This window comes from Siphateles boraxobius, unplaced genomic scaffold, assembly GCF_051911475.1.
Source record: "Siphateles boraxobius isolate OS27281-9 unplaced genomic scaffold, OSU_SipBor_1 77, whole genome shotgun sequence".
NCBI classification, from domain to species: Eukaryota; Metazoa; Chordata; class Actinopteri; order Cypriniformes; family Leuciscidae; genus Siphateles; species Siphateles boraxobius.
In genome coordinates this window covers 22,025,910-22,053,511 of record NW_027509205.1, presented here as the reverse complement: position 1 = coordinate 22,053,511, position 27,602 = coordinate 22,025,910, and the positions used below count along the sequence as shown (strand labels likewise).

The following is a 27,602-nucleotide window of genomic DNA, read 5'->3' as shown; positions in this document are numbered from 1 at the left end:
GCATATTGTTAGTTTCACTGCTTCTATTGCTCTCCTCATTTGTAAGTCGCTCTGGATAAAAGCGTCTGCTAAATTAATAAATGTAAATGTAATGTATGGAGGACACGATCAACAGTCTGTCCCTGAATCTGACCAATGAAAGCAGCCGTGGAGGTCAGAGGTCACACAGTGAGTGGCTTTACACAGCTTTAAAACAAACACACTTACCGTAAAAGGGCATCTTTCTAACTTTTGAACCCCTTAAAAGTGCACATTAGCACCTTAGAGCTCCCAAACACACCTACTATGAACCTTTTAGAGGTGAATAAAGTGAATAAAGTACAGAGATTTGATCAAAACATGCGTCATCAGTAAAAAATGCTCAGTTCACTTACTTAATAATTTTAAGGCAACAGGTTGACTACATTTTTTAAGTAAATAAAGATAATGCTTAATTGAAAAAATTAAGTTATGTGAACTCGACAATTCCACATTACTTTATTAATGTTTACTTTACTTAATTAATGTTTATTAATAAAATTTATAATTATTTTTTTTTGATTAAGCATGAAGTTTGTTTACTTAAAAAAATGTAGGACACCCATTGCCTTAAAATTATTAAGTTAAGTCAACTTAAGTCAACTTTTTACAGTGAGGGTTAAACATTACAGGGTTGAAGATTGTGGCCAATATCTCTAATAATAATGGCCTGTGTCATATTTCATGGTGTAGATTCACATTTTATTGAGTCTCTGAGAGACATTATCAAACCCCAACATGACAGATCTGAGATCAGCAACACTAAACGTTCAGTAAACGCTCATGAAATCTGCTGTTGTGATTGTGTGTTTCTCCCGGTGTCTCCGTGCAGAAACACATTTCTCCTCCACAAACTCATGCTTGTGTGATGTGGCTAAGCCTGGATGGGGTCCAAAGCCTCAGGTAAGATACACAAGTGAACACCACCCTATTGGAGACTTGTGGGAGCTTTTAACTCTTTCCCTGCCAGCGTTCTTCACATGTTCATCTTTCTTTAGTGTGTAATGTTGCTGTTTGAGCCAGAGTTATTCTCTATATTACTGTTCCTGAACTCCCTGAAACGCCTCCACTTAGGGCTGCAGCTATCGATTCTTTTTTTAATCGATTAATCTAGCACTTAATCGATCGATTAATCCAGTAATCGGATATTTTTTGTGTGTGTGTTTTATTAACAGAATAGTTATATTAAACTTGTGTCTATTTCAGTTAAAGCTGTTATAAGTTACATACTATAAGTTATATAGTATGCAAGTTATAAAGCTATCTCATCTGTGAATTTTTCTTTAAGATGTTATAATATAACCACTCTAAGCATCTAAGCATATTTGTGTATTCTGGTAGCTTCTACTTCCTGCTCAGCTACTGTTCGGACGCTCTCGCTTACTGCTCCGCGCTTTGCTCTATCGCTTTTATATTTCTATATTTTATCTCCTTTTATCACCTAATTTTAACTTCAGCAAATCAGCACAGTGCTCAAACGTTTGGATTACTACAAAAAAAAGCAGAATTATTTTATTCAACCAGCCTCCCACTGAAAGCTTACATTCCGGGGAAGAGAAAACAAAACTGCCTACATTCATAAGGATAAGAAAATGCCTCCTCTGGAATCTACTTGCTGCTCCAACTGCCACAGACTTTTACAAAGGATTGCAATTCTTGAAACAAAGTTAATTGCGGGACCACCAAACCAGACGGAACACACAACAGAGCTTCGTCATGGACGTCCTCAGCATACAGCCGGTGAGTCCCATGAATCTAGTGCTTCTCGACAGGCCATACTGAGTGTAGAGAAACAAGCCGATCGTTTTACTAATCGATGGCACAAACAGGGTGCGAGACCCAAAGGCACTCGAGACATCAGATTGTCACGAGCATCACATATTACTGCAGTAGCATCCTCTACCCCAGATACGGCTCTGACAAGGACTGCAAACACTGGTCTCCTACCACCGCCTATACATCTTGAGAACAGATTTGAAGTATTAATGAATGAGGAATCCCCAAATTTGATGAATGTGATTGAACACAGACTGAATCAACCAGTAGCTAACACTGATGCTAACTGGGGCTCAAGGTCGAGCAGACAGCGGCACTCAGCTCACAGTGCAGCCGAGCCCAGGACTCTGATAGTGGGCGACTCCGTAATCAGAAACATTAATAGCAGGGATACAACAACGTGCTGCCTTCCACAAGCAACAACATCTGATGTAAACAGGGAACTTCAGAACATTCTGATGAAACATAAGACTGCAAATCGACTGATCATTCATGTGGGGAAGAATGATATTCATAAAGAGCAGTCGGAACTTCTTAAAAAGGATTTCAATGAACTTTTTGAAACACTTAAAAGACTGAAAGTTCAAACATTCATCAGTGGACCACTCCCAGCAAGAGGAACAAACAGGTTTTCACGGTTGCTTGGGCTTAATACATGGCTGCAAAAAACCTGCAATATAAAAGGAGTGAACTTTATTGACAACTTCAATCTTTTCTGGAGTCAGAGGCAACTGTTTCAACAGGATGGCCACCACCCAAACAAACTTGGTTCAAGAGTGCTAAAGGACAATATCTACTTCTCCCTCCGTCATCCTTCTGCAATGTGTGCCAATCCACTCAACCTGAATGGCACACACACACCTGGATACAGTATGAATGACCACAGGATTTCACTTCAGCCCCTGAATGGACATGCGGTTGACACATCACACAAGGACAGTGATAACACCACTCAGCCACAACAACCTCTGCTCACGGACACAATCTCAGCTGAGCCCTGCCCACAGAGCTCACCACAGACAGACTGTGACATACCAGCACTGCTCCAATATACAGCACCCAAGGACGACTTTCTGGAAAACAGCCAGGGAAACCAGGACAGCATATTACAGCCTCCAATAACACCAGAGCAAAAATCACTCTCACTGGAAACATTATCACTCTCTCCAGCATCTCCACTTCTGTGCTTCTCAGAGAAAATGGAACAACTGGTGCACGCTGGAACTAGACTATCCCACTCTTTTGCTGCGAGCCCCCAGATACCAACCAAAAAACGCCAGGCCCCACAACCACCAAAGCCTACGGGCCCAGCTCGCCCTCCCCCTCCTCCTGTGAGAGCTCTTCGGCCTCTGCCACAGCGCCAGGGCCCACACCCTCCTCCGGCGGCTCGAGGTGAACCAAAAACAACTGATACCAGCTCTCAGTGATATGTGTCGGGTCCCCGCTATGATAACAATAACTTTCTCAAATGTTTACAGAACAAGCGGGAACCCAGTGTGCCTGTATGTTTTTCTATTGCTGTTCAATTACATGATAGAAAGTCTAAGGCCTTCAAAAGCCGTACAGCAAACCCATCTAATCTGGTGCCTATTACACGACATACCAAGATTGCTGTGGGGACAAAAAGTAAGACTGTTAAGTTAGCACTTTTAAACATCCGCTCACTTAAAAATAAATCACTTTTAGTCAATGACTTAATAACCACATACAACCTGGATTTTATGTTGCTAAATGAAACTTGGCTAGAAGAAAGTTGCAGTGCAACAGTCCTCAATGAAACAGCCCCTCCTAACTTTACTTTTATGAGTGTCTGCAGAGCTGTCAGAAGAGGCGGAGGTTTAGCTGCTCTTTATAAAGATGTCTATCAATGTAAGCAAATATCATTTGGGAATTACCCGTCTTTCGAATATCTGGGTATTGTGTTAAAAGGTGCTCCACGCATTTTACTTATCATTGTTTACAGGCCTCCAAAATACTCTCCAGCTTTTGCTGAGAACTTAACAGAACTGTTAAGTTCTATTTCCTCAGAGTTTGACTGCTTTGCCATTGCTGGAGATTTTAACATTCACATAGATAATGCAGAAAACAATATGGCAAAAGAAATCAAAACTGTTTTAAAAACTTTTGATCTGACTCAGCATGTACATGGAGCCACACATAATCGTGGACACACTCTAGATTTACTTATCAGTAAGGGTCTAAACATTTCATCAATTGTTATTAAGGATGTAGCACTGTCTGATCATTTTTGTATTTTCTTTGATATATTGATCTCTCCTGCCATTGAAGCTAGATCTGTGTCTGTCAAGAAGAGATGCTTAAATGAGAATACTAGTGTACTATTTATGAAGGCTATATCTTTAACACCAAGCATATCTGCTGACTCTGTTGATTTTCTCCTTGATTCTTTTAACTCAAAAGTTAAGAGTGTAATTGATGATATTGCTCCTGTCAAAGTCAGGAAGAAGAGTGGCAGACAAAAAGCACCTTGGAGAAACTCAACAGCAGTGCAAAATATGAAAAGACAATGCAGAAAAGCAGAGCGCATGTGGCGGAAGACAAAACTTGTAGTCCATTATAACATCTACAAAGACAGCATCCATGCTTTCAATAAGGAACTAAGCAAAGCTAGACAGACTTTTTTCTCGAATATTATAAACAGCAATATAAACAACACGCGCACTCTTTTTGCTACTGTAGAGAGACTGACAAACCCCCCAAGCCAGATTCCCAGTGAAATGCTCTCAGTGAGAAAGTGCAGTGAGTTTGCTTCTTTCTTCTCTGAGAAAATCAATAATATTAGAAAGGTGATCAGCTCATCCTTGAGTTGCGCTGGGGTCAGGCAGATCAGACAACAGCACGAGAAAGTAGCAACTATGTCTGATTTCGAAGAAATTGATGGCAAAATTTTGGAAGAAACCGTACAGCAACTAAAAACATCAACCTGCGCCCTTGATGCACTTCCCACATCTTTTTTCAAAAATGTGTTACACAGCTTAGAAGCAGATCTCCTAGAAGTGGTAAATGCCTCACTTCTCTCTGGGAGTTTTCCGACCTCCCTGAAAACTGCTGTTGTCAAGCCCCTCCTGAAAAAGAGCAATCTGGATAAGACCATATTAAACAACTATAGACCGATCTCAAATCTTCCTTTCATAGGCAAGATCATTGAAAAAGTTGTCTTCAATCAGCTGAACAAATTCTTAAGCTCGAATGGATACTTTGACCATTTTCAATCTGGTTTCCGACCGCACCACAGTACAGAGACCGCGCTCATAAAGATAATAAATGATATTCGCTTAAATACTGATACAGGCAAATTATCAGTGCTGGTACTACTCGACCTCAGTGCTGCATTTGACACTGTCGATCACAAAATACTTCTTGACAGGCTGGAAAACTGGGTCGGGCTTTCTGGGATAGTCCTAAAATGGTTCAGGTCATACTTAGGAGGCAGAGGTTATTATGTGAGTATAGGAGACCATAAGTCTGAGTGGACATCCATGACATGCGGAGTCCCTCAAGGCTCAATTCTTGCGCCACTCCTATTCAACCTGTACATGCTCCCAATGAGCCAAATAATGAGAAAGAACCAAATCGCTTACCATAGCTATGCAGACGACACACAGCTCTACTTAGCCCTATCGCCTAACGATTACAGCCCCATTGACTCCCTTTGCCAATGCATTGATGAAGTAAACAATTGGATGTGCCAAAACTTTCTTCAGTTAAACAAAGACAAAACTGAAGTCATTGCGTTTGGAAACAAAGATGAAGTTCTCAAGGTGAACGCATACCTTCAGTCTAGGGGTCAAACAACTAAAAATCAAGTCAGGAATCTGGGTGTGTCTCTAGAGTCAGACCTTAGTTTCAGTAGTCATGTCAAAGCAATAACTAAATCAGCATATTATCACCTGAAAAATATTGCAAGAATTAGATGCTTTGTTTCCAGTCAAGACTTAGAAAAACTTGTGCATGCTTTCATCACCAGTAGGGTGGATTATTGTAATGGACTTCTCACTGGCCTTCCCAAAAAGACCATAAGACAGTTGCAGCTCATACAGAACGCTGCTGCTAGGATTCTGAGCAGAACCAGAAAATATGAACACATCACACCAGTCCTCAGGTCTTTACACTGGCTACCAGTTACATTTAGGATTGATTTTAAAGTATTATTACTGGTATATAAATCATTCAATGGCCTAGGACCTCAATACATTGCAGATATGCTCACTGAATATAAACCCAACAGATCACTCAGATCATTAGGATCACATCGGCTAGAAATACCAAGGGTTCACTCTAAGCATGGCGAGTCTGCTTTTAGCTACTATGCCAGCCGCAGCTGGAACCAGCTTCCAGAAGAGATCAGATGTGCTCCTACAGTAGTCACATTCAAATCCAGACTCAAAACACATCTGTTTAGCTGTGCATTTACTGAATGAGCACTGTGCCACTGTTCGTCCGACTGTTTGCACTGTATTTTATTTTATGTTTTAATTATTCTGATTTCTGTATTTTATCTTTTATTCTAAACTGTTTTAATTATTCTGATTTCTTTTGATTATTTTAATTTCTTCTATGTAAAGCACTTTGAATTACCATTGTGTATGAAATGTGCTATATAAATAAACTTGCCTTGCCTTGCCTTGCCTAGTTTAACGCTGAAGAAGAGCTGTTACGTGACTTGTTGTTGAACACGCAGTAAAAGCTGATGCACTTTTTTCCCCGTGCGTTTTAACTGAAAAATGAGTACTCCGAATCTTTACTAAAAACCAACAGGCTGGGGACTTTACTTTTTTGTTGTTGTCTGTATTTGGCAGACGTGAAATACAAACAAGGTCTCGCAAAGACTGCAATACAATATTTGTTCCTCCATCACGGTGTGTACAGTGAATGCAAGCTGAAATTATTGTTGCGTGGCTACATAAAAGTTTAAGCATACGGTGCATTGCTGCAATTGGTCTGACTGGTGTATGTGTGTGTGTGTGTGTGTGTGTGTGTGTGTGTGTGAAGGGGTTCTTTTTTTAGGCTTTACTCTTGCAATTGAACGTAATAGTTACGTTTACTAATTAAAAATGTCATCAAAGCTAAAAATCATATCTAGTCAAACCGCTAACGACATCGCTACAAATACAGTATGGGATTAAAATCAGCGAACATCAATAGGCTTAGACTACGTTACCTTGTTTCAGCGAGTTAAGTGTATTAAGTGAATTAAGTGTGTAATGTTCCCACACTTTAGACAATTTCTGCCGTTTATTTACATATTTATTCTCCGCCATCGCGCTAACTAAATTCAAAATATATGCTTCCTGAACAGGTCCGTGTGAATAAACGGTCCGTGTGAAACAATCAAATCCCTGCGCCGCGCGTATAGTGCGAGTCATAGGAATTTAACGAGGCTTCGAGGCAGAGTTTTTGCCTCGAGGAATTTTGTGATCGAGTAACTCGAGGAATCGTTTCAGCCCTACCTCCACTGTAGTCAAGTCACCTTTATTTATACAGCGCTTTTTACAATACAGAATGTTTTAAAGTGGCTTTACAGAGATAACAGGAAAATAATGCAACAAAGTTTGTTTCTAGAAGAAAATAGCGTCACAGTCCAGCTTAAGTAACGTTCAGAAATGGTTTATTTTTGTTGTGAAAAAGTTATTAATTTATTTATATATATATACACGTATATAGCCGCTCTGGGGAAAACTGTGATGTCATCAAGCAAGTCAAAAGCCAAAGGCGGCGAAGACGGAAAAGGCGACAGTGTCTGCATTTACATGGACCCTTATAATCGGATTGACGGCTCAATCGGACTGAAAAACCTTCATGTAAACACCTTAATCGATCTGATTGAGCTCGATCCGATTGGGATTTTAAAAAGGGGCGGTTTATTCCCTTTCTAATCCGATCGAGAGAACATGTAAACACTTGATCGGATTGAAAACCGAAACTGAAAGGATTGCGCATGTGCAATGATGTAGAAATTAGAGATGCGCAGATGGGCTATTATTTCATCCGCAACCGCATAACAAAACTCATCATCCGTCCGCCATCCATCCGCACCAACGTTTTTGACCAATCCGCTGATACAAGGCGCTGCTGATGACAGCCGCGAGACTAGAAACCGCCCGCCACCCGCCCGAATTTAATTAAAATATTTTTTTCCCGTCACGTCATCCGCCCGATCCACGGTTTATCCGCAGAGTTCGCGGCTATAACCGCCAACCGCGCATCTCTAGTAGAAATAGAGTAATGGCGTATGACGCACGAGCTGTTCTTCCTGATGAATAAAGTGTCATATAAATGAGTGTCCCGTTATTCTATAATCCTCCGTTCACTCAGGACAAGAAGCAAGACAACATCCCACCAGTGCTGGTTTCAGACTGTCACACACACACGACTGGTTTTGGGCGCGGGGTTTTACTGCGTGATCAATATAAGCAGCGGCAAAGCGGGTCATATGCTCATTGTCTCCAAATCATGACCAGAGACGGATAAATATTAGTGTGCGCATGTCAAAAAAATCTATTGCGATTTGAAGCTTGTGATATAAACGCGCACATCAACCCGATTACTTTATTTATCGTTCATGTAAACACCGTGTTCGGATTCATCAATCGGATTGTTTTCATTCCAATTAAACCAAAATGTGTCCGTGTGAACGTAGCTAGAAAAAACCCTCGTGAGACCCAGACTCGGTCGCTCAGTTCTCCTCTGGCCAATGAACCAACAGTGTATGATTATGATTATGATCAGGCAGCATTACAGGTCAGAGGTCAGACTGGATCAGAACATTATCCATTTGATCTGGTTTGAGATCAGAGTCACACCGGGATGGAGACGGGTTTGTGTAGTGGACACGATCTCTGCTGACACTGCAGGGATGTGTTGGTCGTGTCTAGGCGCAGGTACAGTATTAACTAGCCTGGGATTCCCCATGCTGCCTTGCGCACAGCGTGATTTTATTCACGCCGCTAGGCAGTCTGGATTCCATGGACCAGATTTCCGTCTCAGCGAGGGGACCAATCACAGAACGGGGAGGGAGCAGCAAGACGTTGACGACGTCTATGCGACACATCAAAGCAGTTTGTTTATACCTATGGATCCAACATGGCAGCAGACGCTCGCAGTTACCTTTCGACAATAGTCTATTGTCTATAGTTTCGCCTATAGTCAATAGTCGCTGAACGTCATCGTGTACACATAAATCTCTGACCCATCGTCTTCTTCCTCATCTAATTTCTGTCGCTCTAAATACGTCATCTGGTATAATTGAAACGATTGGCTATGAGCTACGTACAGGCGCATTTGACAGACATTCGTAGCACCCAATAAACGGCTCTGGGCATTCGTAAACCACGCCTCAAATACTAGGAAATGAACATGTGGTTCCCAGAGCCACGTCTCAATGAGACGAGGTCTGACGTTAGCCAGGCTAAGTATTAACCGTAATATATCATATAGTATATATTCATCTTATAATAAGTATTTTATTTTGGCAGAAACTTTTTACCACGGTCAAATATTGTAAATGGGAAAGCTAAAGCCTGTAGAAATGTAATATAAAAAGACAAAAGTGTTCCAACAGTGCAGGTTTGTTTGACTCTGATGGTTGTTGATGTGAACAGAGACTGTTCTTCACCAGCAGAGACACACTGTACAAATAATTGTTGGTTTAACTTAAAAAAAAGTAAGTTACCTGGTTGCCTTAAAATTTTGTTTTAATTTTTATAAGGACAGTGTGCACTGTTCCTGAACTCTCTGAAACGCCTCCATTGTAATCTTGAGTTTATTCCGGGATCGAACGCGTCACAATATTCCTAATTTAAATAATTGATAAGCAGAATAAAGGGGCGGAGCCTGGTTGAGTTGGTTAGTAGTGTGTTAAACTGGTGGTTATGGTAAGGGACGGGACATTTCCCAAACACACTCGAAGCGCTCGACCAATCACAACACACTGATCCAGCCGACCAATCAGAGCACAGTGTGCTTTTCAGAAGGAGGGGCTTCATAGAGACAGGAAGTAAACATGAGAGTTTCCCGAACACCGCCGTAGCTCGCTATTTAACTACTATAGTACGATTCATCGTTGAAGAAATCGACGAGCTCGTCACGACTGTTTCCCGAAACCGTGTCGTCGCAAATTGGTCGTTCACCCTCGCTGATGTCACGCAGGTGATGGAGTAATAACTACTGTTAATGAATCTGTTTGAGATCGAATTAATGCGAGATGTTTTGCTATAAATTACAGACATATGAGGAATATTTCTAATTTTTCTCAGTTATTTTGCTTTATTTCCAGATTCAATCATAGACTCGTTCTTGCGCACTAGAGCTCGTTCACACATGCGCACTCAAAAACAACACACTAAATCTCTTGACAAACTAAAAGACGTAAATGTATTGTATGTATTGTAAATAAAAGACAGATTGCACTGAATGTCAGTTTGCTTATTCTGCTCAAGATCAGGATTTATTGAGTCGATGCGATGCGGTTTGTTGGAACGATGGATTCGGGAAACCAGAGCGTTACTGACAGACTGGGAAGAGTGGAGATTAAACAATGGAGAATATGAGGAAAATAATCAACATTTAAGCAGGAAAACCTGTTCTAGTAGAGCCTAAAACAACATCAAGACTGTAAAAGGGCGTAATAGGTCGTCTTTAAAAGTGTGGTTGTCAACATGACAGGTTAAGAATGGACAATTAATTTCTTATTTATTTTTTTATATTTTGTGAGTGTTCAGGGCTGCGGTTTGTCTGGAGCCGCTTAAATCTGACAGGTCGCATCGGGTGAGGGAAATGAAATATACTCAAACGAGATGTTCATGTTGGTTAAATACATTCAGAAGCATGTCGAGACTCGATCGGAGAGAAACAGGCCAAAGCACGACTATATTTGCTGATAATAAGTTGATGTTAGTCACCAGCCACAGCCTTCAGTGAAACCGTCTCTGAAACTAAGAATACATGCTGACCTCTTTCTCACTGTGCGCTCGCAGAGGAGAGCACAGGTGCATTGTGGGAAATGAGAGACTGCTTTAAGGAAGCAAAGGCTAAACTTGATCAACTATGATCACCCGTTAACTGAGCCAAACCTGGCAGATTATCAGAAATATCCAGAATCCCAGCACTCAGATATCTTTAGAAATGTGAATAAAATGTGAATTATGAATCTTTTTTAAAATGTGAATAAAAGTGAATATTGTGTAAAATACATGTCTTGAGGAACATGGGACTGCAACTAGGCTGCTAAAAACTTAAAAATAAATAAATAATACATATAAAATTAAAATTTAAAATATATACAGAATATATATATACACACACACACACACACACATATATATATATATATATATATATATATAAATAAATTAAAATGAATAAATTAAAATTAAAATAAATAATTTAAATGTATTAAGGGATCTGCTGAAAAGTTTAGAGATTTTTTTTTAATTTAAATAAATAAATAAATAAATAAATAAATAAATATAAAAATAATAAAAATAAAAGATACTACGGGATCTGCTGCAAAGCTTACAAAATAATAGTGTGAAACATAAACAGTAAATAAACAAAGTAAAACAAATTACATATTAAAATAAAATTAATTATTAAATAAAATTAAAAATGAAATAAAATGTAAATTAACATTTAATTTTAAAGGTAATCTGCAAAAAAGTTAAAGAAATAATTAATTACATTAATTACAAATATTAATTAACCACAATAAATGAATTGTAAAGTTAAATAAATTATAAATAAAGATTCAAATAAATAACATTAAATAAAATTGTAAATTAACATTTAAATTCAAAGGTACTTAAGGATCTGATAAAAAAGTTTAGAGAAAAATAGTGTAAAATGTAAATAAATAACCATTCAAATAAAATAAATAAGTACATATAATTAGTTTTTATAATGTAAAATGATCATAATAAAAAAAAAGATTTTAATAACCAATTAAAATAAATAAATGAATTAAATATACATCTAACTCGGCTCTTAAATCTGGTTTAATTCATTCCTTTCATTTTTTCACAGTATCATTTTCTTTATACGTGAGGCTTGTCATCGTATTTGTTGTAGCATCAGAACATTAGAAACCCGCGTCTCTCGTGTGTCAGTCTCTGAAACACATAACCAGCGAAACCTGATGACTCCAGTCTCTGTAAACTCTGTTCAACACGTCGACATTAGTCAAGCTCAACTTCACACAGATCTCAGTGATTCAGAAAGCTTGAAACCTGGAATTACAGAAGCGAGACGAGAAGTGCTTCTGATCAACACGAGCAGTGAACGAGGATCACACACACCTGTCAATCAAACCTTCAGATGCGTCATTATCATGATGAGCTCTGATCAGTTAACAAGTCTCAGAGATCAAAACATGCACAGCTAATGCGTTTACATCACAAAACACCCACAATGCACTGTGCTTGACTTGATCTTCCATTTCCAGTGTGAGGAATGAACCAGAAGATTGATTTCTTTATAAAAGCAACAGTACACGTACCGCGTTAGACTAGACTGGGAAGGGTCACAGCACTGGCATATTGTCCTATTGTTAGTTTCACTGTGTCTATTGTTCTCATTTGTAAGTCGCTTTGGATAAATGAAAAAATGTAAATGTTTTAAAAGGGCAAAAGATAGCATTGATTTAGACTCTGACAGAATTAAACATGCAACATGATGTCATGTGACAACAATAGAACTTATTACAGTTTGAAAAAACTCAAAAAAGTTTAGATAGAAACTCGTATACATTTAATTAAATAATAGTGCTGTCAAAGCGGTTAATCACATCTAATGTAAAATTTTGTGTGTATATATATATACAAACTTTTTTTAGATGTGATTAATCGTGATTAATCGATTTGACAGCACTAATGAATAAATAAATAAATAAATCTTAGAATAAAATAAATAATAAAAATAAGATTGAAATATATTTGGCTAAAATAAAAAATTATTTAAAATAAATAACACTGATATATATATATAAATTATATAATTATTTATTAATTATTAATTTATTGATAACTAATTGACGAATATAATAAATTAATTACTGATTAATTATACATTTATATATAAATTACTAATCTATTTATTTAAAACTTTAAAACATAAAAATACATTTGATAAATAAAAACAAATAATTAATATATATATATATGATTTTATATAATAAATAAAGTTTAATAAATAAAAAGAAATAGTACATATATTTATTATTTTTAAATATTTTATTTATTATATCCTTTTATTTGATTCAAAATGAACAAAATGATGAAAATAAACAATACATCTAACCGTACAGTACTATAGTGAGTAATGATGTAACGCATAGAATTTGTTCACATTTATAAAGCGTCTGCTAAATGATTAAATGTAAAGCACTGAGACTCCTGATCTACGAGCGTGAACGGTCAGTTTTCTCTGTCGGATCAAATACTGTCGTCAGAACGATTAAAAAACATCGTTAGTTAACACGGCCACATTTACAATGATGCAGATCACATGAGAAGTGAGTTTTAAAAGAGTGCATGCTTGCAACGCACTGGCCGAGCGTTTGGGGCTATATTGAGTGTGTGTGTGTGTGAGTGTGTGTTGTTGGCAGTAGATCACAGTCAGTGTGAATTATACAGCGGATAATTCCCTTTATTCTGGCTGGGTTTCTTTCATGTCAATGGCCAGGTGCAGCAGTGCGCACACACACACACACACACACACAAACACACACACACACACACACACACACACACACACACACACACACACACACACACACACACACACACACACACACACACACACACACACACACACACACACACACACAGACACAGAGACACACACACAGAGACACACACACACACACATTTCAATGCAATCAAGCACAGTAAGAACAGCTTGTGTTCATATACTTGTACACATTTTGGGCCTTAAAAGGCCATTTGCAGATCTGATTTAATGTCATGCAAGCAATATACAAACTGCAAATATTTCATCATATTATAGTAGGTGTTTTGCTTTACGGTGAGTGCTCATGAGAACAGAAATCAACAGCGTCACAGAGCACTATACGCTTACATGCACTAAAATAACCCATTTATAATGAGATTGATGGAAAAGCATTCATGTAAACACTTCAGTCGATCTGGACGAGCTCAATCCAATATCAATCAGACTGAAAGCGGTGATCAGAAATAATCTGATCGACATCAACAAATTAAGCAGAGCATAATAAATCAGTTTAAAATAAAAAAAGATTAGAATACTTAAAATAAATACATATTTATAACTTAGATTAAAATAAAAATTTTGATAAGCAAACTTTGATTGAAATAATTAAATAAATTTGACTAAAATAAAAAAACTGATTAAATAAGTCCAATTTGATATTAATTAATAAATAAATGAATTTGATTAAAATAAAAATAGATTAAATAAGAAAAATTTGACAGAAAAATGTATAAATAAATAATGTTATCAAAATAAAAATATTAAATAAGTCAGATTTGACTGAAATAAACATATAAACAAATAATACATTTGATTTAAAAAAGAAAGTGATTAAAATAAGTCCAATTTGATTTGAAAAAATACATTGGTTAAAATAAAAATATATAAATAAATAATACATTTGATTAAAATATATATTGTTTTAAAATAAGTAAAATTTGATTGAAATAAATATATAAATAAATAATAAATTTGATTCAAATAAATACATTTTTAAAATGAGTCAAATTTGATTGAAATAAATAAATAAATGTGATTGAAACAAATAAATCAAATGTGATCTGAATGTGGCGACTGGGAACTGCTCATGCAATGAAGAATTGTTTGGAATTTGTGTATATCTGAATATCTGAATCGGACTGCAACATTCGCATAAACAGATCCGAAATCAAACTGGGTTCATTTCCATTAATGTGAACAAATCTACAGTCAATCAATCCCACATCAGAAATCAACACACACTTCTCTGCACACTACAACAGTAAAGCTGAAGTGTGATTGTAAAGCATCGATGCAACAGGAAAAGACTGCAGGTGAGAGAAGCAGATGGAGTGAACCGAGTGTGTTCGGGTCAGAGAGTGTGTGTGTGTGTGTGTGTGTGTTAACAGATCGAGGCTGAGGACCATCTGTCTCACAGCCGCGGGGATACGGACCAGCACTGCTCATAACCGGAGGAGATATTAATAGATAAACACACATATGTCACATCACGGACACTCAGAAACCTGTTACTGTCGGGACCATTTTAACACGCGGAAACTAGATAACAGCATAATGCACAGAAAAAAATCAGTTATATAAATCTCCTCTGAAATCAGAATCAGAAATAATAAATGTTTCTTGATAATAAATCATCATATTATACTGATTTCTGAAGGATCATGTGACACTGAAGACTGGAGTAATGATGCTGAAAATACAGCTTTAATCACAGGAATAAATTACACTTTGCTATATAATCACATAGAAAACAGCCGTTTCAAATAGTAATATTATTTCACTTTTTTTACTGTATTTTTTATTAAATAAATCCACCCTTGATGAGCAGAAGAGACTTTAAACAAAAACATTGAAAAGTCTTTATTATTCCATTATTACACTTTTTAAAGGATTAGTTCACTTCAGGATTAAAATTTCCTGATAATTTACTATTTATTTTACTGTTAATGTCTTTTTCTTTCTTTATTTTTTATTTATTTTGGTTTTTGAGGAAACATTCCAGGATTTTTCTGCATATAATGGACTTTAATGGGGTCCAACGGTTTGAAGGTCCAGATTGCAGTTTCAGTGCAGATTCAAAGTCTCGACTCGATCCAGCCGAGGATTATGAGTCTTATCTAGACAAATCAGAATTTGTATAAACAAAATAAACATTTATATACTTTCTAATCACAAATGCTGATCTTGCACTATCTGTGATGCGCCACACATTACGTAATCACGTTGAAAGGTCAAGCGTAACGTAAACGGAATAACCGACCTAGTGTTTACAAAGAGAAAGAGCAAAGATTAAGTCAAACGGCATTTAGAAAAAATTTAAAAATAAATAAAAAGGTAAACAAGTTTTTCGCCCTACCCTACATTTCTGACCCAGAACACGCGTGACCTTTCAACATGATTACGTGCAAGACGAGCATTAGTGGTTAATCATTTTTTTTAAACCTTTTACATTTTTTTTTCACATTTTTGTATAAAATGTCTGCTGGTTTGTCTAGATAAGACTGGGATCGTGACGAGACTTTGAAGCTGCACTGAAACTCACATTTAGACCTTCAACCCGTTGGACCCCACTGACGTCACTATAAGCAGAAAAATCCTGCAATGTTTTCCTCAAAAACCTTCATTTCTGAAGAAAGACATGAAGAAAGAAAGACATGAACATCTTGGATGATGTGGCGGTGAGTAAATTATCAGGAAATTTTAATTCTGAAGTGAACTACTTTAATTTCTTTTTAAAAAATCCTTTAAAGGAACACGGCGACTTTTTGGGACTTTAGCTTATTCGCCGTATCGCCCAAAGTTAGATAAGTCCATACAAACCCTTCTCATCTCTGTGCGTGCAGTAACTCTGTCTGACGCACCCACCGCTAGCCTAGCTTAGCACAAAGACTGCAGGTAAATGGCTCCAGCTAGCATACTGCTCCCAATAAGTGACAAAATATTGCCAACATTTTCCTATTTACCTGTTGTGATTTGTATAGTCACAGAGTGTACAAATAACAAGGTCATATGAGACACAGGCATCTTTTAACCGTATACATACTGTGAACTATATTCTCAGAAGACGAAGCACTGCTACGGCGGCGTGATTTGCTCGCAGCGCCTGAGAAGCCCAATGGTGAGCAAGGGTGATGTAATCCATCAGCCGGAAACTGAAGCCTCGCGGGAGCCGCCATTGTAGCAGAACTTCACCTGCTGTTAGCATTCCATTGACTCCCATTCATTTTGGCGTCACTTTGACAGCGAACAACTTTACATCTGAGGCGTCCACAGACTTCATTTGTCCATTATTTATTTCTAAAGAAACACGACAATGTGTAAAAGGCTCCATTACTTTGTATCTTATGTTATGGCCCCGTTGAAGCCGTTTTTGTAAATATAGGCAAACGATTGCGTCATAACCACGCCACTCTCTGTCGCACAGTAGAGAAATTACCGTATAGACAGGAGGAGAAGCTTGCAGGCAATCTTTAACTGTCTATGAGGCAATCAGGGGGAGAAATAAAGTCAAGGGAGAAGCCCATAGATAGAGAGTCCATAAAAGCAACGGGACAAAATATTTCAACAACGTTTTTGAGGAATTGGAAATAATTTGGTATGTGGCACAGCTACTAGAAGACTTACAACTGTCAGAAAGGTTGCTCACGTCACATCTACGTCGTCAAGCTCAGTTTGAGCCTGCGCAGTCGCTCAGCCATCAGGAAGTGAGTGCAATAATTCACTTTTCTCCGTTGAAATGTCTGTGTCCATTTCTTTCACTGTCTATGGTGGTGAGGAGCAGAGAGTGCTTCGACTTCTGAGAATATAGTTCCCAGTATGCATACGGTTAAAAGATGGCCGTGTCTCATAGACCTTGTGATTTGTATGTATGGACTTATCTAACTCTGGGGGATACCGTGAATAAGCTAAAGTCCCAAAAAGTTGGCGTGTTCCTTTAAGGCTGCAAATGAGCTAAAATACATTAAATGACTTGTTGTGTGCATGAAAACGTGATTTGAAGTCTCTTTAGAGAACAACACTGAGCTCATACCTTGTGTCTGCACTTCAGGACGACACCGTACGCTCCTGCCAGAGAAAGAGAGAGAAACAAACAGGTTTTACTCAAACTTTCACCCAGTTACCTGTCTTTGTAAACACGATTCTCAGCAGATTCATGCAGCCGTGCCAAAACCTCCATCCAAAAAAAACCCTGAGCGTTTTGTGTCTGATGAATAAAGCGTCTGAAGGGAGAAGACGGAGAAAGACGAGGCATTGATTTACACACCTGACAAAGTGAGAGAACCGTAAGAACATCTTGTTTTCTCTTAAGACCTTCGGGACGGGACGCAACCGAGGAACAAATCGCTGCCAACGCATTCGTTTAATCAGTCCAATTCATTATAAACCTCATATGAGCACGTTTAGCCCAAACAATCCGCAAATTGGCACGCAGGTGTTTGTGTTTTTTGTGGGTTTTGGCTCTATCTGTGGCACAAATCTACAGTCCCGCAGGATCTGAGCTCATCCGAACAACAGATCCGAGTACAACCTCAGAATCACGTTTACCACAACCTGCTCAATGTCAAGAGATACACAGCTCTTATAGAGGATATTAGGGCTACTCGGTTATTAAAGGATTAGTTCACCTCAAGATGAAAAAACACACTATGCTTTTGAGTTCTTCTCTACAGTTAGTCCAGTTTCTATATATTTGCTATTATGCAAAATGCATAGAAATTATGCAAAATGTATAGAAAAAAAAGCTTACAGAAAAAAGCATACATAACCAGTTATTAATATTTAGTTGGTTCTATCTTGTTTTTGCATGTGATTGTCAAACGAGTGTATCTCTGAGATGCTGTGAGTGAGTGGAGGCGGGGCTCATTTGCATATTCATAGAACCACGTATGCTAAATGAGGCAAGGGTGTCGAGTTACATTCAAGATATTTTAAGGCATGGACATTTTTTTTTCAAAGAAAAAAGCGCCTAATGTCATTTTGGTGATTAAAGATGAGTTTTAAGGGATAAAATGATTGATTATACTCGCAGAGACAGGAATTTCAAGCTCAATAAGGAGGCAGACACAACTAATTTCAGTGTACACACACTCTTCATGCGTCTCTAAGAAAACGCACAGTATATGTAATAGTATATTGGATCCATGTTTGTCAGATCTTAAAGTGACAGCAGCCTAATAAACCAACTGCCAAATAATAATAATAAAATATCTACATGGCAGTTTTCCCCCATAGTATGGATGTCAAAATTGTGGCCAGTGAAAATGCTGAGTGGCTTTTGTAAAACCACTAGCCACAGTGACTGCTGAGCAAGGAAGTTACTGTCAAGCCCTGACAAATTTCTTCTGGTTAATCGTGTCTTGTATTACGTCATCACGTGGGAAAGGTCACGCTGGACGTCGGCGGAAGAAAACGTTTGGGTTTCAAAAGATTTAAACATCCAGGATACACACACGAAAGAAACATTTTAAACAATAAAGTGACACAAAGACATAAATATGTCATTCAACATACAATAAAATTTAAATGATCCTCCTCCTCCGCAGTTGTAAACAATGGGGCGGTACTTCCGTCTACGTGGAGCGTCGCAGACCAGCACAAGACCAACAATTGTGGTTAAAAAGAATATACAAATTTTTTTTTTTTTTTGAAAATGACCAATGGTTTCGCTAGATAAGACACTATTCCTCAGCTGGGATCGTGCAGAGCCCTTTGAAACCGCATTGATTTGAACTTCAACAATTTGGTTACCTTTAAAGTCCATTGTGTGGAGAAAAATCCTGAAATGTTTTCCTCAAAAAACTTAATTTATTTTCCACTGAAGAAAGAAAGACATGAACATCTTGGATGGCATTGGGGTGAGTAAATTATCAGGAAATATTCATTCTGAGTCGAACTAATCCTGTAAGGTCAATATTGAGTTGATGATAGAGGAGGACGATATACTGGTAGACACGATTAACCAGTAGAAATTTGTCAGGGCTTGACATTAACTTCTTTGCTCAGCAGTCACTGTGGCTAGTGGTTTTCCAAAAGCCACTCAGCATTTTCACTGGCCACAATTTTGACATCCATACTATGGGGGAAAACTGCCAAATAGATATTTTAATACTATCTCATTATTTGGCAGTAGGTTTTTTATGCTGCTGTCACTTTAAGACCTGACACACGGATCCAATATACTGTTATATATACTGTGCGTTTTCTTAGAGAGGCATGAAAAGTGTGTGAGTGCTGAAATTAGTTGTTTCTGCCTCCTTATTGAGCTTGACCGATTAAATAAACAAATACATAATGTGTCCAATTTCCTGTCTCTGCAAGTATCTACAATCAGTTTGTAACAGCCTGCGGTTACATTTGTCTTATTAGCTCTCTGTACCGTTTCATATTTGGTTCTACCACTGGGGGGTACTCTAGTCAAGAGGGTTCCTAGTAGCATAAAAATGGTAGAAGAAGTATGTCTTGAGTTGGGAAGGAAGGATGCGTTATGCACATGGAGAAGCTTCCCTACCAGTGTGGTCGTGTTTTTCCCTGATTTGAGGAACCTGTGGTTCTTATGCTCAAATGTAAGTGTTCAGTTTGTACTTTGTTTGTATGTGTAATGTTAGGTAATGTGTTTTCAAATGAGATGTAAATGTGTTATGGTGGCACTAAGTTTGTTTGTTTGTTTGATGCAGAGGGTTCATCGTGCAGGCATGAGGCAGCAACTCAACTATAACTAAACCCTCGATCAATATGGAATTAATTGTCTGCGTTTTATCAACAAGACCTCTGTTTGTGCCTTGAGCTATAGTTTGTTCCTAATATCAATCGCCGCTTGGACACTTGGATTCAGACCGTTGTGAACTCATCCGCTCTGCACTTAAGTACTGTTTCTTATTACCTGTGGGACTCTAGAGACTGAACTCTTGGCTACCAAAGACATTATTTGGACGAGCTGAATTATTCTGATGTATTGCCTTGGAAATGAATGCCTCATGTATTGTGTATGGTTACTGACTGTATGGTGATTTATGGTATAATACACATGGCTCATTGAAATGTGTAGTCTCTAGTCCCTCATTTTATTATGTAGCCTCCAAAGCTTTCTTAAAAGTAGATGTTACATAAAATATGGCGCCCGAACAGGGACGTGAAAAGAAAAACCTAATTGAATCTTGAAGAGAGGCACAAGTTCTGCTTTCAATGAGTCATGCATACGTGTTTGTTGTGACCATATTTTTGAGGTGTCAATACATGGCAATCAACTTGGTGCTTTAAGGCTAAGGTTACTTTAAGTGTTTTGTTAGTTGCAAAATGGCCTTCTCACAAAGAGAGACAGAGGATAAAGATCTTGTAAGCCCAGACTATTCTTCAGAAACTTTCACTACACGTCGGGAGCCTGTCTGAGACCTTATTCATTCTCTCAGTAATTTATATCTGGAAAATGAGTCGGAAGATGTAGAACAAGAATGTGATTTCGATGACTCTTTGTTACTACCTCCTCCTCCGTCAAATGAAGAAGATGAAAGTTTGTTAACAATGATAATGGCCTCCAGAATGCATAAAGTTGAATGTAGAGTGGAGGGTTTGGAAAAATCCTCTGATATCCATTTTAAAGATATGCAACACCGGTTAAATGTGCAAATTAATCGGATGACGGCCATTGAAAGTCAACTTCAACACATATTGAACCTGCATAAGGACCATCACACAGAGATACAGCGTTTAGAAAACTCATTATCCGCCAAGCTTGAGGCAGGGTGTGGCCAAGTAAAAGTCACTTTAGAGACCAAAGTCCAGGAGTGGGGACAAGCAACTATGGATTGCCTGAAACGGAGAGATGGCCAGCTGAGATCTCTAATTCAGTCTTCCGGGGGAGCCACTTCTACTCCCGATTTTAACCACACTGTAGCAATCCATACTTCATTTCGACCTGTACATTGCCAGACCCCCATCAAACTAGAGTTTCCAAAGTTCGGAAGTTTAGATGGAGAAGATCCCATTACGTATCTGGAACGATGCGATGAGTATCTGGCTATACAGCCTTTGAATGATGTTGAGATTTTATCCATGCTTCCTTCTGTATTAACGTACACCGCTAAAGATTGGTGGCTGGCAGAGAATAAGAAAGTAAAAACATGGTCACAATTTAAGGCTGCTTTCCTTCAATCCTTTTTATCTGACGATCATGAGGTGGAAGCGGAGAGAAGAATAAAAGAACGAAAACAAGGAGCTGATGAGAGCATCCGGACATTTGCATACCAGTACCGAGCGTTATGTTTGAGGTTGAAGCCAGCGATGACGGAACGTGAAATCCTTCAAGCAGCACTTCGGAACTGTAATCCAAGAATCGCTAGTATTTTAAAGGGTACCGGACAAGCAACAAGGGTACACTAATCAGCTAGTCATACCTGCATCATTGAGGGAGGCATTCCTGCAATTCGCTCATGCAAATCAGTGGTGATGGCGCAGTGGATAAGACACATGCCTCTGGTGTGAGAGACCCGGGTTCGAATCCACTGTGAGACACCAATGTGTCCCTGAGCAAGACACTTAACCCCTAGTTGCTCCAGAGGCGTGCAACCTCTGACATATATAGCAATTGTAAGTCGCTTTGGATAAAAGCGTCAGCTAAATGAATAAATGTAAATGTAAATGTAAATCCATTGAGTGGTCATTTGGGAAGAATGAAAACTCTACGGAGGCTACTCGACAATGTTTATTGGCCTGAAATTCGCAAAGATGTTTGGAGTTTCTGCAAGATATGTAAGACGTGTCAAGCCTACAAACCCAGAATTACTAAGCTATCTGGATTTTTGCAGTCAACCCCAGTAGTGGAACCGGGATATATGCTCGGAGTGGATTTGATGAGTACTTTCCCGAGAAGCCCTCGATCCAATGAATTCCTATTAGTCTTTGTGGATTATTGCAGCAAGTGGGTAGAACTCTTTGCTCTACGGTCTTCAAAAACTCACCTCATAACCAACATACTGATAAAAGAGATGTTCACACGATGGGGAACGCCGGTATACTTGGTTTCAGACCGAGGACCTCAGTTCACTGGCCAGCTACTAAATGATACCTGTAAACGATGGGGTGTGGTTCAGAAACTCACTACAGCGTATCATCCTCAGAACAACTTAACTGAGAGGGTCAACAGAACCTTGAAAACGATGATAGCATCTTATGTCCATGATAATCATCGTGACTGGGATAAGTGGTTACCAGAGTTCCGATATGCTATAAATTCGGCGTGGCAAGAGAGTACCGCTCTTACTCCAGCAGAAATTGCACTTGGACGTAAGTTAAAAGGACCTCTTGAATGGTTAGTACACAAGGCGCCTAATCCCGATCATGTAGCCTATACCACAATCGAGAGACAGAGGGTTCTTCTTGACCAAGTGAGGGAGAAATCTAGTCAAGCACAGGAGAGGCAAGCCAAGTATTACAATAAATGAAGAAGGGCTGAAACCTTCGAAGAAGGAGATCTGGTTTGGGTACTGACTCATCATCTTTCTCGAGCTGATGATTACTTTACAGCCAAGTTAGCTCCAAAATGGTAGGGACCTGCAAAGATTTTGAAGAGAATGAATAATGTCAATTACCGGATAGTAATGCTTGACAATCCGAACCAATGTGATACTTACAATATTGAGAAGCTAAAAAAATTCTATACTAACTCCTCATTAGTATACGCGGTTCTATGAATATGCAAATGAGCCCCGCCTCCACTCACTCACAGCATCTCAGAGATCCACTTGTTGATGATCACATGCAAAAACAAGATAGAACCAACAAAATATTAATAACTGATTATGTGTGCTTTTTCTGTGTAAGCTTTTTGTTTTTCCTATGCATTTTTTTGCATAATAGCAAATATATATATATATATATATATATATAAACTGGACTAACTGTAGAGAAGAACTCAAAAGCATAATGTGTTTTTCCCCCCCCAAAAAAGATGATTCATATGATTAATGATGATGGAGCCACCGTTTCATATTCGGACATAATAAGATGTTAAGATTTGATCACTTCACAGTCATGAATAATGAAAAGGAAAAGACATTTATTATGGATCGGAATGATTTTTACTTCAGCATTGAAGAAAAACCAGACATAAAATCGCTTTAATATCTCAATTATACAGCAATGAGATTAAATGGAGAGCAAATGGAGACTTCTGATGAAGAATCTCAGATCTCCTGCTAATCTCATACGTCTCTCTGTGTTATTTATATATCTACATACACTAAAAAACATTGCTAGCAAATGTAACAAATAATAAAAGAAACTGTAAAACATTGAATTAAACATGAAATTTTGAAGTAGAAATACTTAAAATACTGTTTTCTTGTCAAGTGTACTACAATAATCTTTGTTTCATTTACAACTTTTTGTTTACAGTATAGTATACATTCAGATTTTTAATTAGCTTTTATTTTTACATTTTCAGTTTATATTTTAAAGACTACCTATTACACCCTTTTACAGTCTTGATGTTGTTTTTAGGCTCTACTAGAACAGGTTTTCCTGCTTGAATGTTGATTATTTTCCTCATATTCTCCATTGTTGCGGCTCCTCTCTTCCCAGTCTGTCAGTAACGCTATGTTCACTTCCTGTCTCTATGAAGCCCCTCCTTCTGAAAAGCACACTGTGCTCTGATTGGTCGACTGGATCAGTCTGTTGTGTGTTGAGCGCTATGAGTGTGTTTGGGAAATGTCCCGCCCCTTAATATAACCACCAGTTTAACACACTACTAACTAACTCAACCAGGCCCCGCCCCTTTATTCTGCGTATTAATTATTATAATGAGGAATATTGTGACGTTTTCATTCCCGGAAGAAACTCAAGATTACAATGGAGGCGTTTCGGAACGTTCAGAAACAGTTACTTTTTTTAAGTTTAAATTTTAAGTGTTTAAATTAAGTTTTTAAGTTTAAATTTTAACAAAAATGATTTTTAATAGTTTTAGTTAACCATAACAACACTGGTGTCTCCAGATCTGCTCAGGATATCAATGCCTGCAATCAAAAGTCTTCAATATATGAACTCAAACATTTATAATCAAATCATGAGCATCTGACATCTGGATGTCAATTATTCTTATTTTTCTTAAGCAAACATCTGAGATGCAAAAAAATGTGTTTCTCGTTATTTACGCTTCACAAATGCGATGACATCAGTGCAGCACTGATGCAAAATGAAGACGGACCAAAAGAACAGCACGCACTCACACACACACACACACTCGTGCTGCGAATGTCCTGCAGTGAAACAGCCTGTGATGCTCATATTTGACTCAATGTGCAATAAAGACGTGATGCTGGTAAACTACACTGAAACATCCACTGCAGAGCCCCGCCCACTCCTCAGCCTCAGCCAATCAGGAGGAGCCTCACACTCGCCTCCACCAATCAGCTGAAGAGGAATGACCAGTTTCTGCGAGGCAGTGAGTCTCGATGATCAAGTGAAACAGGCTAATCTTCAAGACATATCTAGCCTAACCTGCTTTTTACAGAGCTGGAACAGAAAAAAAACAAGAAAACCAGGCCATAAAAGTGGAACTATGTGACCCGTTTATACAGGCGCAACAGTTTCCATTCCATCAGCATTTCTTTTCCATTTTTCCTGAATAAGGAGAACATCTAACAAGGACTCAGTATAGTCAATCTCGAATTACACATATTGTTTTGGACAATTGTCCAAGAAGCCTTTTTAGCACTAACACAACAAAATGAAGAGCAGTTGCACATAATGAGTTTAATTAATTATCATTATCATGCTGCCACACAGAACTATGGGAAGTTTGGCCCCGTAAACTTATATGAGTAGTGCCGTTCATCAACTGTACACAAAATGTGTTACAAAATAATTTCAGGAAAGAAAATGAGAAAAATGTACAGAAATGGTTTTAAATATGGTAAAATGTGTGCAGAGTTGGAATACTACACTGTTTTTTGTTGCTGCAAGCGCATTCAAATTAGCCAAAATACTTAAAGGGACAGTTCCTCCAAAACTGACTTTCACACGAGTCTTTCACACACGAAGATGATGTCTCGGTGTTTATTATTTCCATACAAATAAAGTGAAATGTTATTCTGGTGTTCAAAATATCGAAGCAGAGTTAAAATATGTTAATGATATGTTAACTGAAATTAAAAGGAAAACTGAAAATATGAACAATTAAAGTAAATTCAATATCAATAAAGACTATAATAGTATAAAAATAGTACTAAAATAAAACTACACAGAAGAAATACAAGTCAAAGATTTGGAACTAGGGTTATTATTGTTAACTAAAACTAAAACAATAAAAACATTTTAATTAAAATAAATAAAACAAAAACATTTTTATTTAGTTTAAGTTGCAGTACTCAAATAACTAAAACTAAACTAAATCTAAAAATTTAAATCTAAAAATACTTGAACTCTAGCTAAAATTAAAACGGAAAATATATTTAAAAAAAACCTAACTCAATCATACTAAAATAACACAGTTTAGACTGACACAATGGTGTAAATGGGAATAAATAATGACAGAATGGTCATTTTTAGGTGAGCTATCCCTTTAATAAACTAAAATATGGTGAGTGGCAGATGTGTAGAAATGTTTGAGTGACAGGCGTTTCAGTTCCATGAGTTTCAGGTTATAATCAAAGCCAATTAACTTCCACCATGAAAAGCCAAAGTTTCTCTCTTACAACATTTCCATTCGCGTGTGCATCTCGTAAACACAATCATCTGAAGATCACCTGAAGGCAGAAGTATATTACAGTCTCTACCAAATCAATTGGCTTTCAATTAGCATTGATCATGGAGAGGATAAACACAGACGACAGGATGATGAAAACGAGTGAATCTGAGAGAAGAGAACAGATGAGAGGAGATTAAACGACTGATGGCCAACAGAGAGAGAAAAGAAACTGATCTACTGACAGCTGAACACACAGCAGGACACACACACACACACGCACGCACACACACACACGCGCACGCGCACACACACACACACACTCACACGCGCACACACACACACACACTCACATGCACACAGACGCTCTCTCACACACACTCACAAACACACTCACACACTCTCTCACACACATGCACACACACTCACACACTCACACACATGCACACGCACGCACACACGCGCACTCACAATCACACACAAACACACTAGTCCTACCCATCACACACACACACACACTAACCCTACCCATCACACACACATAAACTAACCCTACCCATCACCCACACACACTCAGAGCAGTGTTAGTGGGGCATCAGAGTGTGAGAGAGAGAGATGGAGGAGTAAAAATAACCTGATCCCCCGAGACTTTTACCACACCCTGATTCAGAGAGAGAGAGAGAGAGAGAGAGAGAGAGACAGAGAGAGAGAGAGAGACTTTGACTAAGATCACTTATTTACGAAAAAAATTTAAGATATAACATTTTTAGTAAAAAGCTTAAAAAAGCAGCTAGAAGGAGCACAATGGATTTAAAAAGGCTCAAGACATGAAATGGCATCTTAGAAAAGCTAACACTCGTTTCTAAAAAAAAGAAAAAAAATCAAACTTCACTCATGGAAAAGAGAGACAGAGACAGAGACAGAGAGAGAGTGTGTGTAGGTTGCAGGTTGACTTCACACACCTCAACACACATAACACAGAATCGCCGGAGACTAGCGCTCCAACACATTCATAACTCATGACCAAGAGCTTTAAAAATGCATAAAACATAAAACATTCAAGTTAAATATAAAGACCTTGACCAAATATAACTGACATCACTAGTCGGCCGTTTGAGGTCGTTTACATGTTCCTGACAGAAGTCTCGTCTGCTCACGGCTACATTAATATAATCAAAAATACAGTAAAATACTATTATAATTTAAAATAACTGTTTTCTATGTGAATATATTGTAAAATTTTATTTAATCCAGTGATCAAAGCTGAATTTTCAGCATCATTACTCCAGTCTTCAGTGTCACATGATCCTTCAGAAATCAGTATAATTTGCAAACAAAACAGAATTTATTTGAAATAGAATATTTTATAACATTATACATGTCTTTA

At 37.9% G+C, this 27,602-nt stretch overlaps 1 protein-coding gene across 4 annotated transcripts in view; it reads right to left on the bottom strand.

The window, feature by feature from the left end:
* The window catches only part of LOC143725511 (cyclin-dependent kinase-like 5), an 83,757-nt gene that overhangs the window by 43,301 nt on the left and 12,854 nt on the right, over nucleotides 1-27,602 (bottom strand). For all 4 annotated transcript variants that reach the window (XR_013198239.1, XM_077217970.1, XM_077217971.1 and 1 more), the window contains exon 3: nucleotides 17,570-17,604. Coding sequence is in view for 3 of the 4 variants with exons in the window: in XM_077217970.1 (XP_077074085.1) it covers nucleotides 17,570-17,604 (35 nt within the window). In the remaining variant the exon portion in view is untranslated. The remainder of the gene's footprint in view (nucleotides 1-17,569; nucleotides 17,605-27,602) is intronic.